The 16,384-nt window shown below is 43.1% G+C and overlaps 2 protein-coding genes across 2 annotated transcripts; one reads left to right on the top strand and one right to left on the bottom strand.

Annotated features, from left to right (window-relative positions):
* Positions 1-394: 394 nt before the first annotated feature.
* Positions 395-9,168, bottom strand: WDR77 (WD repeat domain 77). The gene is made up of 10 exons (XM_005303567.4): positions 8,924-9,168; positions 7,804-7,989; positions 6,665-6,806; positions 6,527-6,576; positions 5,733-5,803; positions 4,460-4,514; positions 4,095-4,166; positions 3,870-3,978; positions 3,145-3,213; positions 395-2,715 (listed from the first exon to the last, which is right to left on the bottom strand). Exons 1-10 carry the CDS (start codon positions 9,036-9,038, stop codon positions 2,556-2,558), a joined length of 1,029 nt encoding a protein of 342 aa, XP_005303624.2. The 5' UTR covers positions 9,039-9,168; the 3' UTR covers positions 395-2,555.
* Positions 9,169-9,240: 72 nt separating this feature from the next.
* On the top strand, positions 9,241-16,384 carry ATP5PB (ATP synthase peripheral stalk-membrane subunit b). The gene is made up of 7 exons (XM_008171737.4): positions 9,241-9,400; positions 9,508-9,550; positions 10,861-11,006; positions 11,713-11,876; positions 13,289-13,414; positions 14,842-15,021; positions 16,052-16,384. Exons 1-7 carry the CDS (start codon positions 9,373-9,375, stop codon positions 16,121-16,123), a joined length of 759 nt encoding a protein of 252 aa, XP_008169959.2. The 5' UTR covers positions 9,241-9,372; the 3' UTR covers positions 16,124-16,384.

The following is a 16,384-nucleotide window of genomic DNA, read 5'->3' as shown; positions in this document are numbered from 1 at the left end:
GGATTCTGGGCTGAGGGGAACTGGAGACAACAAATATATCTTCGCAGTAAAGAGAGTCTGCCCCACTTAAGGTTAAATTAACTCCTGTTCAGGGGGCCAGTAATGCGTAAGGCCGTATGTTGGCCACTTTGCACAGGGATGAATTTTATCCTTCCTGAGGATAACTGACCTCAGTGGTAGCTTCCATGGTTTTACATGCTTTCCTGAGTAGGAGTACTTTGCTGGATCAGGCCTCTATCAAGAAAAAGGTTCTGCAATTCACATCCAGGACCAAAAGACAAATATATTGCAGGTCCCTCTATGCAAGTTATAGGCTTCAGGTTTACTCTTTGGAGCGAATGCAAGATAAATAATGCAAGTCTTTGAAGAAAGTGTCCCAGGGAATCTGTACCCATTTAGAAATTAAAACTATGATTTATTAAAAGCTGCCTTCCATTTTTCAAAGACATCCACCCATTTCACATGTAAACAGCACAAGACTTGTTTCCATTCTCACTACAGTATCACAGAGGTCCATGATAATAAGTACAAGGTTTTTTCTCTTCTTTTATTTTAAAATAGCTCTTAAGAAAGGTGTCTGCTTTTATAACTTTCACTTTTGAATACACTGCACTGAACAGGATCAGCATGTGTTCTCTGTGAAACATTTCACTATGTTGGAATTCACGAGAGCCAAGTTAGTTTTAAATGAATAAATGAAAAAAAAAAAAAAATACACAGGGAAACTTATCTACCTGCCTGCAAATTAACTGTGGGCACTGCACAATTTGGGTCTGCTATGATATAATCTGTATAGGAGATCAGATGATGTTAACATTATCCTTCATTTTGCTTTCTTGGCTCATACAGAACAGCATGTTACAGACTAAGAAGAAGGGAAGTGGCTTCCAATCAGGTACTTTCTGTCTATTTGCCTCATAATAGATAGCCTGTTTAAATTGTGGAGAGGAATAGGTAGGGGCAGGAACCATACTGTGAACAAAATATCCAAACAGCAGCTGGCAACACACGCAGCAGTGGAGTTTTTCAAAACCATACTGTAGTTTAAGGGAAACAGCCAGGTTTTAAAAACGTTTTGCAATAAGTTACAAAAATACTAAAGGACAAGCAAAGCCAATACTAGGAATTTGGGGCGTATGCCCAGCTCTCCAGCACAAAAAGCCACTTAACATAAGTAGTACAACAGAAGTCACCCTTTTATGAAAAGCTACCGGCAGCAGCTGGTTACAGTGACTTTCAAAAGAGAAACAAGTAATTTGAGCTTTCAGAATCTTCACTCTGACTCCAAGCTGTAACAAGGGAGCTCTTCCCCTCAGCTTTCTTCATCTCTTCAACCCTTTAAGAGAAGTATCTGCAAAGCAAGGAAGCTGAAGTTTTGACCCTGGGAAAGCCCCAGTGGTAACTTGCTGTGGCTTCAGGGCTCCACTGAGGCCTGGCCTACACTGGGAGTGGGAATAGGGGAAAATCGATCTAAGTTACACAACTTCAGCTATGTGAATAACGTAGCTCAAGTCGATGTATTTAGATCTACTTACCGCGGTGTCTTCACTGCGCTAAGTCAACGGCTGACGCTCCCCTGTCGACTCCGCCTACGCTTCTCGCCCTGGTGGAGTACCGGAGTCTAGGGGAGAGCGCTCGGTGGTTGATTTATCGCGTCTTCACTAGACGCGATAAATCGACCCCTGCTGGATTGATCGCTCCGGAGGGTGTAGACATGCCCTTAGTGTCAAATATAATGCAGCCAACTAAACTACAAACATCTTTGATACAGACACATATCCTGGAGAGCCCAGATCATAGTTCTCCCTAGATAATACTTCACCACGAAAGCACTCAAAGGCTGCACTGGACACTGTGGGAGCTGCGCTTGGCATTCCTGCTGAACAGCACAGATCTCCATCTTCTCTCTTATTGACTATCTGAACGTTCAGATGTCCATTCACAGGACAGAAGTATAGACTAGCAGATTCTGTGCCTGCGTATGGGATTCACACACTCAGAGGGAAGATAGAGCATCCCTAACTGCACCGGAGGTTGCATGAATGACAGTAATGGTGGAGCCTTTCTGTGCTATAAATATTGAACCAAGGTTTCCTGTTCATCTGTCAGTGTTAATTTACATTGCTCTTAATCTCATTGTTCCATAATCCCAACTCAGGCAAGGCCCCCCCAAGACTGCCAAACTTTTTAACTGGCAGGAGAATTCTATTCTGCTACTTCTGTAAGTGGTTTGATATGCCAAGAAGAATAAAAGCCAAACCCTTTATGGTTTTATTTATTTATTTTTACCTAATTGCCCACTTCCCTGCAATTCCTTGTGCCTGAAATCAGAATTCTCTGGTGCAACATGTTAAAGCTTTATCACAGGTGAATCTGGACTCTACATCATGGGGCTGTTTTTGTAATTAGCTCGTGCCTAATGCAAAGTTGCTACAGGACCTGCCTTCTTGGTTGCAAGCCATAAGTTCTGAGACAGACAATGGGCCATATACATCCCTGGTGTATAACATGTGGAGTTATACCGGGGATAAATCTGGACCAGTGAGTTTATAAAACTAGTCATGTACACTGTTGCTCCCAGAAGCTTCAGTAGTCTGTGTTGGAACTGTGTGGTGTAAAACTTGATGGTCCCATCCAACTGTAGAGAGCAAGGCCTTGTTCAAGGGAGACCACGATAGGCCTCTCACAAAGTCTCGATGAGAGCGACTTCTGAAACTGGGAAAAGCAGAAGACATAAAACGGGATTAGACAGATAAAATATTTGAATGGCCCCACCGCGTTACTTTACATTATGAACTACTACTTAGCTGCATTGTCATTCCTGGAAAATCCCAACACACACAGCCAGGCAGTGTTCAGTAACTAAATCCTGCTGATAAATATGCTATAAGCTTCTTTATCATCTACCCCCTTCTTGATCCCCAAACAGGCGTTCAAGTTCAAAAAAGGCTCTAGCATTGCTTTGTTATTTCCCCCAGCCAAGTCCATTCCTATAAATATGTGAGAGTGCATTTGATCCATTTCTGCAGTACTACAAAAACAAAACAAAAAAACTGACCTCTTTTGCATATAAAATGCACTTAATGATCATTTAATGACTAAAATTTCAAAATGCACCAAGTATTAATTGGATTTAGTACTTACACCTCTGAAAGGCTAGAGTCAAGAACAGCTACCGAGCAGTCTTCACTAATTGAAGCCAGAAGGGGCGAACTGGAGGGTAAAAGAAAAACTGATGTTAAAACTACTATATATACCTGAAAGTTCGAAAGTAAACAACATATGAAACATATGCTTCTTAATGAAGTGAACAAAGACTACCAGGCAATATTATAACCCATATCTGCGCAAGTTTCTTTGACCAACATTTTAATATTCTATGAATATCTTATAGATGTCAATCAGTATTAACAGGCAACATTCTGTTACTGCATAAAGGAAAAGAAATGAAGGTACAAGATGATTCAAAGTGGCCTAAGTGTTACTGACACGCACTTCCACATCACTCTGGAGTCAAATATACACTGCTAGCCCCATTCTTAGTGCAGAGCAGCATGAACATCTTTCCCCACGTGGTTCTTGGTTCAGAGGGTTTTTTCTTTTCTTTTTTTTTTTTTTAAAAGAACAGGACAGAATTGTTAGGGTGCAATATATACACAGAGATTTGGAAAGACAGTAGACAGAGCAGCAAGGTGAATGGACTTTACACATACATGGGACACCAATTCCTGTGCACTTCAAATCAACTTTACACATTGCCTATTACAAAAGGCTGTGGCCAAGAGTACTTCCAATTGCTTTAGTTCTGAGAGCCAACAGGGTCTATCTATCAGCATCTAAACTGCCTCATTCCACCATAACAGCAGTACCTGTGTGTAGAAAATGCAAACCCAGTGATGGTTTGGGAGTGCACAGCTGAACTTAGAGCGGAGTCTGGGTTCTTCGTGTCTACAAGAGCAACTGTCCCATTTTCATCACCTTTAAAAGAACAAAGGAGAACGGGATTATTAGGGAAAATCAAACAGAGAACAAAGAGCATTCAGTCACAATGTGTAATCTGGATAATGACAGTTAATAGTAAGATAGCTCCTTACCCAAAACAAATGTGTCACTTTGCTCTGGATGCCACATAACTGAGGTAGGGAGGTAAGCAGAGGCACTGCAAACTGTCAAGAAAGAAACGATGGTGAGTGTGACGAGAACTGTGAGCTCAGATATTCCCATGTTATTTTAGCACCCTCAGTTGCCAATTGGCTAAGATTTTTTTTTTTTAAACTTGTTGTACTTATGTGATGCTATTTTATGACTGGTTTCTTTGTGCTTTCATCCTAGCACTATCATTGGCGGAGATAAATTCTATGTGGTAGAACAATACAAACTTAATGAATGAAACATTGCAAGTTTATCTCCCCCCGTCTCCCCCAGAAAATTCCCATGTATTGTATATCCACAGACTTACCAATTCGAGTAGCTGGTTTGGGGCATCTGGTATCCCACAGTAAAATTCTGTCATCCTATACATTCAAAGTTAATGGAGGGGAAAAAGAAAAAAAAAAAAAAAAAAGAGAAGAGGTTTTATGAACTCTGTGCCTCCACATATCACATCAATGAATTAAGCTTTGGACTGGGAATCAGGAGTAGTAATCTCTGTTCTCCCATTCACTCTCTCCATGGGCTTGGAGAAATCACTCTGTGCTTTTAGTTCCCCTTCTCTACAATGGGGACAGTCACACTTACCTACCACACCAGAGTGTTTGTATAGCATTTCAAAGGGTAAGTACTGCTGTGTAACTGCTAAGTATTATCAGTTAGGCCTAGTCTTCACTTACCGGCTGGTCCGGCGGCACGCCATCGATGTTCTGGGATCGGTTTATCGCGTCTGGTTAAGACGCGATAAATCGATCCCGGATCGATCCCGGAAGTGCTCACAATCGGCGCCGGTACTCCAGCTCGCCGAGAGGAGTACGCGGCGTCGACGGGGGGAGACTTCCGGCCGCGTCTGGACCGCGGTAAGTCCGGACTAAGGTACTTCGAATTCAGCTACGTTATTAACGTAGCTGAATTTGCGTACCTTAGTCCGAAGTCCGGACTAAGTGGGGACCAGCCCTTAGAGGCAATATTGTGTATTTGAATCACAATACTCCGATAACATACATAAATATTTTGATTCAGATGATTTCATATAAGAGGGTTTTCTTTCAAATTGGGACAACTGCTAAAAGCAGAGTTTATTATGTATATTTTCATAAATATATTTTGCAATTGTATAGTGCCTTCCCATCCTTTAATTATAAGACCATCTTTTCCCTCCCACACCCCAGGTTTAAGGTCGCTCTAAACTGAGATTATTTGTATCATGGTAGCTACACGAGTGTACACTCCCAGTATAGATGTAGTGCACCAATGCAGCCTACCCTGATTTCAGACCAGTGCAACCTCTGCATTACTCTGGTGCTGTGATCTGCAATAAGAGTTTAAACTGGGGTAGATATACCCTCAGTACAGACTGAACCTTAACAACTACAGAGCTAGCCAACAGCATATTTCAATGTAGTCAATACAAATTATCATTGTAAGTTATGGACCAATGAATGTGCCAAACTGGAATGCTTCAAAATGACAAAAAACACAATGTGCTACTTATTGAAAACGTAAATACGTGTTTTAACTGCAGAGTTCACAGGCCAAATCAGATTTGTACCATAGAGATTTGGAGACAGAGTTAATTTTACCTCAGCACAGGACAGGAACACGGTATCCTTACCAGGACAAGAGGCCACACATGTCACTGGGCTGGAATGAGCTATCAAAAGAAAAAAAGGATAAAGCTACTGAAAGATTGGGAATGTGGATCAAGGCTGGATGCAACACCTAGCCAAAGAGGGGCACTGGGTGGCTCACTTGCACTGCCTCTACCTGGGCTGTGGCTAGGAGGGATGTTACACCACCATCTTCCATCAGCTCTAAATTCACAAAAACTTGCATTAGAAAGTAATAAATATAAAATTCTAGGGGAGAAATATTTTCAGCCCAGCACAATTACCATACAATGGATCCACCGAGAGGGGAGAGGAGAACTGTCACTTGTCAGTATGAAGTTTGGAGGAAGAAATGAGAGCGAGGGAAATGACTCACATCCCTGGAAAGATGTGGGCTAGAAAAATTCTAGGAAGCCTACAAACCTCCTACGGATAATCCCACAAAACAGACAACTTTATAAATTGTGTTAAATCATAAACACTGTCCACTTGAAATATATTGTACTGTCATTTTTCCTTGAAAGTTGAGCATCATGCATTATAATCAGGATAAATACAATTGGGGTTAGTGGCAAGAAATCCAAAGTAAATAATCTTGGGTCAAAGATTATAGTGTGGTCACCAGCCAGGATGCTGCATATATCAGCTCTGCAGAGCAGTGTGTGTTTTATTAGATTGGGAACAGCTGGATTTGAAGTCCAGAGTTCCAAAGCAGCTCCTAGAAGTGAATAGGAGAAGCAAAATCCATAAGTCAATTTGGTACTCACCTCTGTAAGAGTGCAGCACTGTTTGCTGTGGGATGTCCCAAACCTTCACGCTACAAGTAAGAACACAACCAGTTAGGAAGAGCGAGGGATGATTCACTCAAAACAAGAGAGAGAAGCAGAAATGCAAAGGAAACTAACCAGAAGTCTTTGCTGCCACTAACCGCCTGAGTGGTGTTAGTGAAAACGCTCACTGTTGTCACAATGTCGTCATGCTCATATTTACAAAACTTGTTCACTATTAGAGTTTCGTTCTCATCCAACTCCCAGAGCTCCACAGCACCTAAAGGAAAATGGGGAAAGCCAACCATTTTACCGAGAGGGTTCAACCAAGAAACAATACAAAAGCCTGGGGGAGAAGATGCTCTCTTCCCAAGAGGACTCATTACCCAGAAGGGCCCTGTGGCAAACTAGATGGGATCTAAATGGAAACATCCCCATAGACAAATCAATTAACAGAGACAAAGTGCAAGAAAGTTTTCAAAAATGCCACCATGATCGTATTAAGAATATTAGGTAGCATTTACACGGTGGTCTTTATTTTCACAGCACATTACAACACATGCAATCAAAAACCTTAACAATGCTTCAATATTATGGAGATGAGCGTCACAGAAAACCCTAAATTACAGAATCTGGAACATCCCTCTGAGATAAATTATTATTACTACTCATGGCACTTAGGAGACCCAGGCATGGCCCAGGACCCCATAGTGCTAGGTGCTGTACAAACAGAACAAACAAGACAGTCCCTATTGTTATTCTTATTTTACAGATGGGAATACTGGCACAGAGCGGTGACATGGCTTATCCATGGATTTACAGTTGGGCCAGGAACATGTTTCAGGCGTCTTAATTCCAAATCTGTGCTCAGGCATTGTTTACAAAGGTTCAGAATTGTCACGGTCTCAGCTGAGAGCCCAGGGTGAGGGGCTGGAATCCAGCAATACATCTGATTTTGCATTGTAGGTCTGTAACATTAGTCTGTTTTTTACATGTTCCCCTGCCATTTCAAACAGGAGCAAATTGTTGTTGACCAATCTGCATGCCCACAATGTTTGCTTAAAAAAAAAAAAAAAATTATGAGAAGTTTTTAATCCCACAAACACTCCCACGTCTGTTAAATACGGACCACTGAGCTGGTCCCCTTCATGTTGTCCACTTCCTTCCATATGGCATCCCAGACAACTCCCTTGAGCTGCAGGAGGCCAACTACTGATCATGCTCACACATTACAGACAAACTTCAGAGCTACAAAAATTCAATCCATTTTAATTTACCAGAATCTGAGGCCACTAGTATTCCTTTATCCGCTACCCATTTCAGATCCGCTACGCCTGCTTCCGTCTGAACCCCAGCAGAGCAAAAGCCTTCGTTAGGGGCCCGTTCTGGATCCTTAAATACCCAAATGGAACCCACCCAGCAACGTCCACTCAAGCTAGAAGCACCCAGGAGAAGAGCTCCATCTGGAAAAGAGATAAAAAGAAGAGAGAGAGTTAAATCCCACAATTCCTGATATACTGAGCCTATACGTAAAGCACAATACAGAACTCAGTTTATCTAGATTAACATAACTAAAGCATCATCTTGGCCAATAAAAGTTTTGGTTTGACTTAGCTAACACATGCTAAATAAGGGCTTATCTACACTTAAAATGCTACAGTGCTGCAGGTGCTCCGTGTCACCGAAGACACTACCTACACCAACAGGAGAGCTTCTCCCATTAGCGTAGGTACTCCAGCTTCCAGAGAAGGGGTAGCTAGGTCAATGGGAGAAGTCTCCCATTGAACTAGTACTGTCTACACTAGGGGATAGGTCACTTTAACCGTGTCACTCAGGAGCGTAGATTTTTCTATTCCATTTCTAAATTCTGTTGGGGTATGAATGGTGTCCTTGAAACCTGCACTGAATGAACAGATGTTGGGGGGATGGGGTAGCAGTGCCCAGTGGTTGCACTGTAGGCAGGTGTGAGAAAACTGTAGAGCCCTGCAAGGTCCCAAGAGAGGCACAGGGATAGACAACCCAGGGACTCTCTTTCTCTGGGTGTGAGACTGTTCAGAAGCTCACTCTCAGGAGGGTAACACTTGGCTGCAGTGTATCCCAGGAGGTGGCATGGGGAGCATCACTGGGCAGTAGCTGTGATGCACTGTCCCCCACCAGGGACGGATGATGTTCGGGATCCCCCAGAACGCAGTGCTTGGGATCACCCGGGGAAGTTCACGTGTGCCTGGGACAGGATGTGCACGGGCCACAGGGTGGTCAGGGCTGGGGAGCAGAGTGGGGTTCAGGCCCAGGACAGAAGAGGTGCCCTGGGGGCACAGCGTGGGACAATGCTCGAGGGGCGCAGGGCAGGGTGCATGGGAAGGACATGCCCTGGGGGGGCAGGGGTCGCTGGGGTACCTGGGCGGTAGTGGGCCCCGTCCAGGTGGCGCTCCATGCAGGCGGGCGCGTTGGGCGGGATGTTCCACTCGGGGTCGCCCGAGGCCCCCCCGTCGGGCTGCTCCGGCTCTTGCATGGCGGCAGCGCGCGACTCCCACCCCCGCGGCACGAGCAGACGGACAGCGGCAGCCTCCACGTGCTGCTCCCGGGACACCCCGACTGGGCCACGCCCCCTGCCGGCGCCCCGGCGCTCCTCTCGCGAGATTTCCCAGAACCCCCGCCCTTCGCCCCATTACAGGAGATTACGATTCTTCTCGCGACCCGTTTACCGCTCCCGCCCCCACAGCTCGCGAGATGTTGGGCGTTCCTAAGCTCCTCTCGCGAGGCTACTTTTGCTGTGGCCATCTTGCTGCCGCCGCCGCCGCCGGGGTCACCGGGACAGAGAGGGCAGCGCCGCAGCTCTGCCGACAATGCTGTCCCGCCTGGGCCTGCGCGCCGGTGAGTGGGGCCCGTCCCCGGGGGGGTGCGGGGGGAGCCCTGGGGAGGCCCAGCGGGGGCGGGCCCGGACCCGGGGCCTGCACTGATCGCTCTGTGTCCTCCCGCAGCTCCGGCGGCGCTGAAGAGCCTGGCTCCCTCCCTCTCCGTGGGGTAAGTGCGGCCCGGGCGAGGCGCCGGGGCTCTGGCCCTGCCTCGGGCGGGGGAGGGAGGTCAGGGCTCCTGGGTTCTCTTTCTCCTCGGGGAGGGGGGGGTGGAGAGGTCAGGACTCCTGGGTTCTCTTTCTCCTCGGGGAGGGGGGGGTGGAGAGGTCAGGACTCCTGGGTTCTCTTTCTCCTCGGGGAGGGGGGACTAGGAATTAAGACTCTCGGGGCCCGTTCCTGGGGCTGGGGGTTAGAGTTGCTGGCTGCTTAGAAATGACCTACCTCGGCATGGAGCTAAAGTCGCTTCTGTGAATCCTGCTTTAGGTTAGGTGAAGCATTTGCTGAAGCACTGAGGTTGTGCTGGTTTAACTCCTATGCCAGTTTAATTCAACACAATAGTGTATACACTCATTGATCTGTTTACTAGAGTGGTGATGATGATGTCTAGTTTTTATATCGCACTTTTTGTGAGTAGATCTCCAGGCACTTTATAGAGGGGGTAACTTCCAAACTGGTTATGTTGGTTTAGTTAGCTTCTGTCTATTATAGGTACCAGCAAATACAATATCAAAAAGCTTATTTCAGCTCAAACCTATCAACAAAGTAAGACCAGTTTAAATTGGTATAAAATAACATTTAGCTTGAATGGTGCAACTTTGTGTGTTACTCAGGCCTTAATATTTTGAACTACCTTCTGGCAGCTATGTGAGTGATATTATCCTCCCTGCTATGGCAACACTCAGGTAGCTTCTAATCAAACTTTTTAATATGATCAGGATTCTGGAGGTTGGGATGCTTGAGTTTGTTGGACCATGAGCACGTCACCTAATTTTTCAGTCTATTTACCTGTTAAATTGTGGTAATAGAATTTGCTTCCTTTATGCATGTGTAAGACTAATTTTTTGTTAAGCATCTTGAAATCCTTCAGTAGAAAATTAAAGGAATGAAAAGTGTTCTTGAAGAAGTATAGATTTACTACAATTTCTCATTTAAGAAGCCTCTGCTGTGAATCTTGAGACAAGATCGTGAAGGTTTTTTTTTCCCTCCATATACCTGCAACCTCCATGTGTGCCCATTTGCTTATGTGAAACTGGGTAAAATCTACCCAATCTAGGCAAATAAATAGATGTTTACCAAGGGTAAGTTTGTATGTGCGTTAACCAAAGTCTATTTTGAATGTTTGGTATACAGTTTTGACTTCTGTGTAACTGAAAAGATTTTGGGGCCCGCATATAAGAACAAGTGTCCTAACTTAATTTGAGACTTTTTTTTTTTTTGCAAAGGAATACACTTCACAGAAAATCTCTTTTTTACTCATAGTGTATTGCATGCATCTAGACCATTTCACACTGGTCAGCAGTGCTTGGTTCCTTTACCACCTCTCCCTGAGAAAGGAGGGCAAGTTCGTCATGGGTTGATCCCAGAGGAATTTTTCCAATTCCTGTATCCTAAAACAGGAGTCACAGGTTAGTATGTTGTACCTTTGTGGGTTTCATTTTGATTATTGGTGCTGCACACCTGCTATGGCCATCAAGTAAGGCAAAGTGTCTGAAAAGTTTAGGTTTTACTGGTGTGAGTAACTTGACATTGATGTGGATGATGAATTTGCTTTGGTGGGAAAGAACGCACACTGTTTAGGATATTTCACTAATTATGGGCTTGGTCCTGTATGGAAATAAGTTTCCCTCTGAAATACTGAGAACCTTCAACTCTTTTGAAGTTTGGGAAGCAAATGGGGGAGTTGATCAGAGGGCACCTTACAGACTTTAGCTTTCGGTAAAGGATAAGTCCTAAGTGTGTGTGATGGGCCTGATTAGCAGAAACATTTTTGCAGCTCCTGGCTCCCAGTAACCTCTAAACATGGAGGTTAATGCCCTATGCTGAGAGGGCAGCAGAGGCTACAGATAACATATTAGGTATTCCATGGTTACTTTTTGGTGATGGAAGTCTTCATATAGCAGTATATCTCAGAGGAAACTCCATCTTACACCATTCCCAATCTGGTTCTTCTACCTGAGTCATCCTTTTTTTGGAGAGGAGTGACAAGTCCCTCAATATTCCTATGCAACTTAAAAAAATTAAAATGCCTAGCTCTGCTTTCAGCCAACTGAACTTGGAATGGGTCTGTTTCCAAGTAATGTATTTAAAACAGTATCCTTTTATCTATTTTAGGGCCCTATGTGCTGGGGACTGGGCTACTGTGCTACTTGCTCTCCAAGGAAATCTATATAATCAACCATGAAACAGTTGCAGGTGCCTGCATGGTGGGAGTCATCATCTATATAGTTAAAAAATATGGGGGTGATGTAGCAGCTTTTGCTGATAAGCTCAATGAGGTAAGAGGGGGGAAAAGAAGAACATAATCTAACTTGACACTAACTCTCAATGCAACAATTCCAGGTGTTCAGTTGCGTGTGGTTTAAAAAAAAAAATTCACCAGTTCTTCTTCTAATGTTGAAGAAAAGTAATGGCTTTTTTTAATGATTGTTCTCTTTGTACAGTGCTGAAAGCCTACATGGCACTTTACACTAGGTGATCTCTGCCAAATAAATCTTACAGGGTAGGCAACTTAATCTAAATTCATGGGCAGGTTCGATGTAGAATTGGGTACAGTAGTGACTGTCTCGCAACTGAGTGTTCTTGCATTTTGGCTGATAGCCTACTAATCCTGAAGAAATAAATGAAACTTATCAGAACAGTACTTCCAGACCCTATTGGCTAAGGGAGCCAGAACTTGACTCTGTCATGCATGTTAAGAAGCCACCTGTTTGCAAAATGCTTATTTTATGGTATTTTGTCAGGGGTGTCAATCTAAAATTAAAGGGCTGAGGGCAAAGTATGCATTTATAATTGGTGTCATGAATCAATATCCATATATGTAAAATTTTAGTAAAATTTTTCAAAAGCATCTTAAGTCCCATTTTCAGCAGTGGGTGAATGCTTGGATGCTTGGGGAGCATAAGCCTCTGACTTTCAACCTTTGCTGCTTTTTAGTTGGTGTGGGTTTTTTTAGAAATAACTAAACCATGTAGGTGCATTGTGAGCCAGTGCATTGCAGTCTTTATTGCATCTACTTCAGAATGAAATGGAGTTTAGTCTGGAAGTTAGAGACCTCGTTGACTCATTCTTCATATTTTGGGGGCCTGCCACTTTATTTCTGTACTCTTACATGTGTTCCTTGGTTCTTTTCTGCAAAGGCCTTTTCTATGCTAGAAAAGTGTTGCTGGTATAACTATAGTTTCTTTCTAGTCTTGGCCTAAGTAACACATACTGTACACCTGAGTTATACTGGCATAGGAATGCTTTTGTTGATGTAGCTTATTTCAGTTGGGTAACCTGGTATAAGCTCTACTAGTAAAAACCTCTTTGCCAGAATAAGCTACGTCTGCTCTAGGATTGTTTGCAGGTATAACTGTACTGGTAAACCTTTTCCAGTATACACAAGGCCTTATCAGAAAAATGCTTGCCTTGTGGCTTATATTGGGTCCCTGAGTGAAATAAGTTATACTGACAGAAACTCATCTGTGCTGGTAAAACTGCATTTATGGATGTTTTAAGTGTAGACCAGGCTTAAGCTTTAAACATGGCAACTTCAATGGCATTTACTGTTCTTGGCTGCCCCTCTTCACCTTCAGACCTGATAAGTTACAGTTTAAGGAGATGATGCCGTTTTGAACAATCAGATCAGCAGTTGATCTTTCTCTTCCTTATGTTTTAGTCTGGATTTTAAAGTTCCTTCTTATTTCAGGAGAAAGTTGCCAAAGCTTTAGCTGTGAAAAATGATTCAATCAACCACTTGGAGTCAATGATTGAACAGGAAAAGAAGGAGCAATGGAGGGTTGAAGGCCGCAATTATCTCTTTGATGCCAAGCGGGTACGTTATTACAAATAACTTTACAAATACCTTTTTACATAGTTACGTAGCCCTCATAACCACAGACCCTGACTGTCTCTATGTACTTAACAAGCAGCAAACGTTGACTATGTGTACATTAGGTGTGGCAGGTCACATAGGCAACTAAAGTTGTATGACATTTCCCATTATAAGACCCTATTTTCAGTTGCATGTAACTTTACCAGAATTATTCAGGCTTTAATTTTTCCATCTTGGGTATCTGCCCCAGGCTTTTTTAATTTTTTTAATCTTTCTTGAAAATGGTTCGTTTCTGGAAAACGAAGCTAGGGAAAAATACATGGTTAAAACGTTCTGGCGACCTTTCATTTGAGAAGTTCTAGAACCTGCAAGTTATGGAGCAGAGACTTGAAATTTGGCAGTGGGAGGCCTCTGTGTTGATCAACCTACTGCTGTAGCTGCCACTCCCGAAGCTCCAGTGGCAGAGGTCTGTATTGTGGATCTAAAGGCTCCAACCCCGCTGATAACCCATGTGGGTGTTGATGTGACATTTTTTTCCATTTTTTTTAAAGCTAGAAAATTACATGGTCTATTTTAAAAGAACATTATGGTGAGAGCTCCTGTGTAGAGCTGGATTATGCTAGATTTTTGCCATTTATTTATTTTCAGTATAAAGACATTCTCAGTTGAAAAGCCTAAAAATGCTGCCCATTTTTTAAAATACCATATCCACTTAACTAATGCTACCTATATTTAAATAGGGTGACTCTCGCTTTTGACAGACTCTATAGTCTTAGCATATAATATAGAATTGGGATTCTAGGGTTCAGTTCCTGTCTCAGAGACCTTGGGAAGTCATTTAACTTCTCTGTGCCTCCATCTGTGAATGAACACATAGCCAATTTTTGTAAAATACTCTAGGTTCCTTTGAAAAGCAACATGTGAGTTAGTAGTCGAGGGACATCTACCTAGAACACATCACTGGACATTGGCAATACCAGGGAGGGATAAGCTGGAGTGCCAATAAGAAGTGCGGTCGGGAAAGTAACTTAAATACTTTCCGGATGGATTGTATTTTCTAATGGACAACCTACCCTAAATTCTCAACTACTGAGGGATAATTTTCACTCGTTGATGTATTTGCTTTCCACAACCAACTCTGTATAACTTTTCAGGATTGATGTATCTGAATACTAGGATGCTAATATCTAAACTGTATTAAATGTATTCATCTAAATTTGGATTATTGCTGATGTATCTTATGACTTTTAAAACACACTTTGTATCTGTGGGTAATCTAAAAACTATACCCAGATGTACAGACACTTTTCTTAACCTTAGCTTATATAATTTTTTAACATTAGCTTTAATAAAAATCTTAAATCTGAAATATAAGATGGTCAGAAAAGTCAGAATGGAAAACTGAAATGCATCTTTTCTCTAACTAGAATAACGTTGCTATGCTGCTAGAGACTAACTACCGAGAAAGGCTGCTCACCGTATACAATGAAGTGAAAAAGCGGCTAGACTATCAAATTGCTGTACAGCAACTGACACGTCGTAAGGAACAAGATCACATGATCAACTGGATAGAGAAAAACGTCGTCCAGAGCCTCACTGCTCAACAGGTACTTTAAGCTTCTGAGCTTCTAGCAGTTCACTGTGCCTCCCATGTCCTAATACAGAATACCGTTTTCCTCAGCTGCCTGACATCTTTGGCCAAACATGACTAGTACTTCTTTGTCTAACTCTTCTCTGGCTGGCTTCCAGAGCACCCAAGGCACATTCCTACTTTTTTGAGCAAAACCAATGGGGGGGGGGGGTGTTTTTTGATTTTTCCAGAAATGCTGAGCACTTGCAGCATTTCCTGGTTTTGTTTGGGTTGCGGTTGCTGATTGCTTTTGAAAATCAGGTCCAGTAACTCCAGTTGAGAGAATACTTTCCTGCACAATAGTAGGCTTGTGGGTGGGAGGTGTGCCCAGGAGGCTGGGGTACTTCCTTGCAGCATCCCTTGATGTAAAGCATGGATGTTTAAATGTGGATTTTTAAGATGACTTGGTACCTCACAGGGCTAAAGACGCTTCAGTGGACTGTCTCCATACTTTTACTCACGAAAGCTTATGCCCAAATAAATCTGTTAGTCTTTAAGGTGCCACCAGACTCCTTGTTGTCTCCACACTGGGAGGTGAAGAAAATGGGTAGACCTAGATATGGAGTTGAAGTGCACTAGATTGGGGAGTTCATTTACGTAACTCTGTCATCTCTCCTCGGTCAGTTCTACCTGCACTTTGGAGGATCCACTCACTCTTCCCAAAGCTTATTGTTCCTCTAGATAGGTTGGCCTGACACTTGCCAACATCCTGCAGTCTCCTGTGAATTGTGCAGGCTGACTTAGGATCAGATTTTAATCATCTAGATTGTCATTTGCTAATGCTTGAACATAGGCCAATATTTGGATTTCCATCTCCATGACTTTCTTAGATGGTTTTGCAAATTATTAATCGTGCATGAGTTGGAACTAGATCCTTTCTGTACCTGGCTTCAATTTTTACCCAGCAAAATGTGAATATGGCTGGTGTGCACACATTGTTCATGCAAATGATTTTCTTCCCTGAGTTGTTTCAAGGCCTGTGAAAGTCTATCCATTTCCTTTTGCAGGAGAAGGAGAGTATTGCCAAGTGCATCTCCGATTTGAAGATGTTATCGAAGAGCACACGGGTGGCAATATAATTGCACAACATTGAATTCCAGTCAGCTCTGCGTTGCTTCTGTGATCTGCTGTTGGAAACTGTACAACTGTAACTCTAAATTAAAATAAGTTCTGTACTCTCTGTCTGACTAGTAGCACTGAACTAGCAGCAGTCCCAGACTATGGTTATAGCAGTTAATTCTGACATGTGAACAGGGACCTATGTACTTGTTCCAGTCTTTTATGCAGAAATTAGGGTTCTGCAGATGAATAAAAACAATTCTTCCTTTGTTAAAGCCAAA

Source organism: Chrysemys picta, chromosome 4, assembly GCF_011386835.1.
Source record: "Chrysemys picta bellii isolate R12L10 chromosome 4, ASM1138683v2, whole genome shotgun sequence".
Classification (NCBI taxonomy): Eukaryota; Metazoa; Chordata; order Testudines; family Emydidae; genus Chrysemys; species Chrysemys picta.
This window is presented reverse-complemented; position numbering and strand designations above follow the sequence as displayed.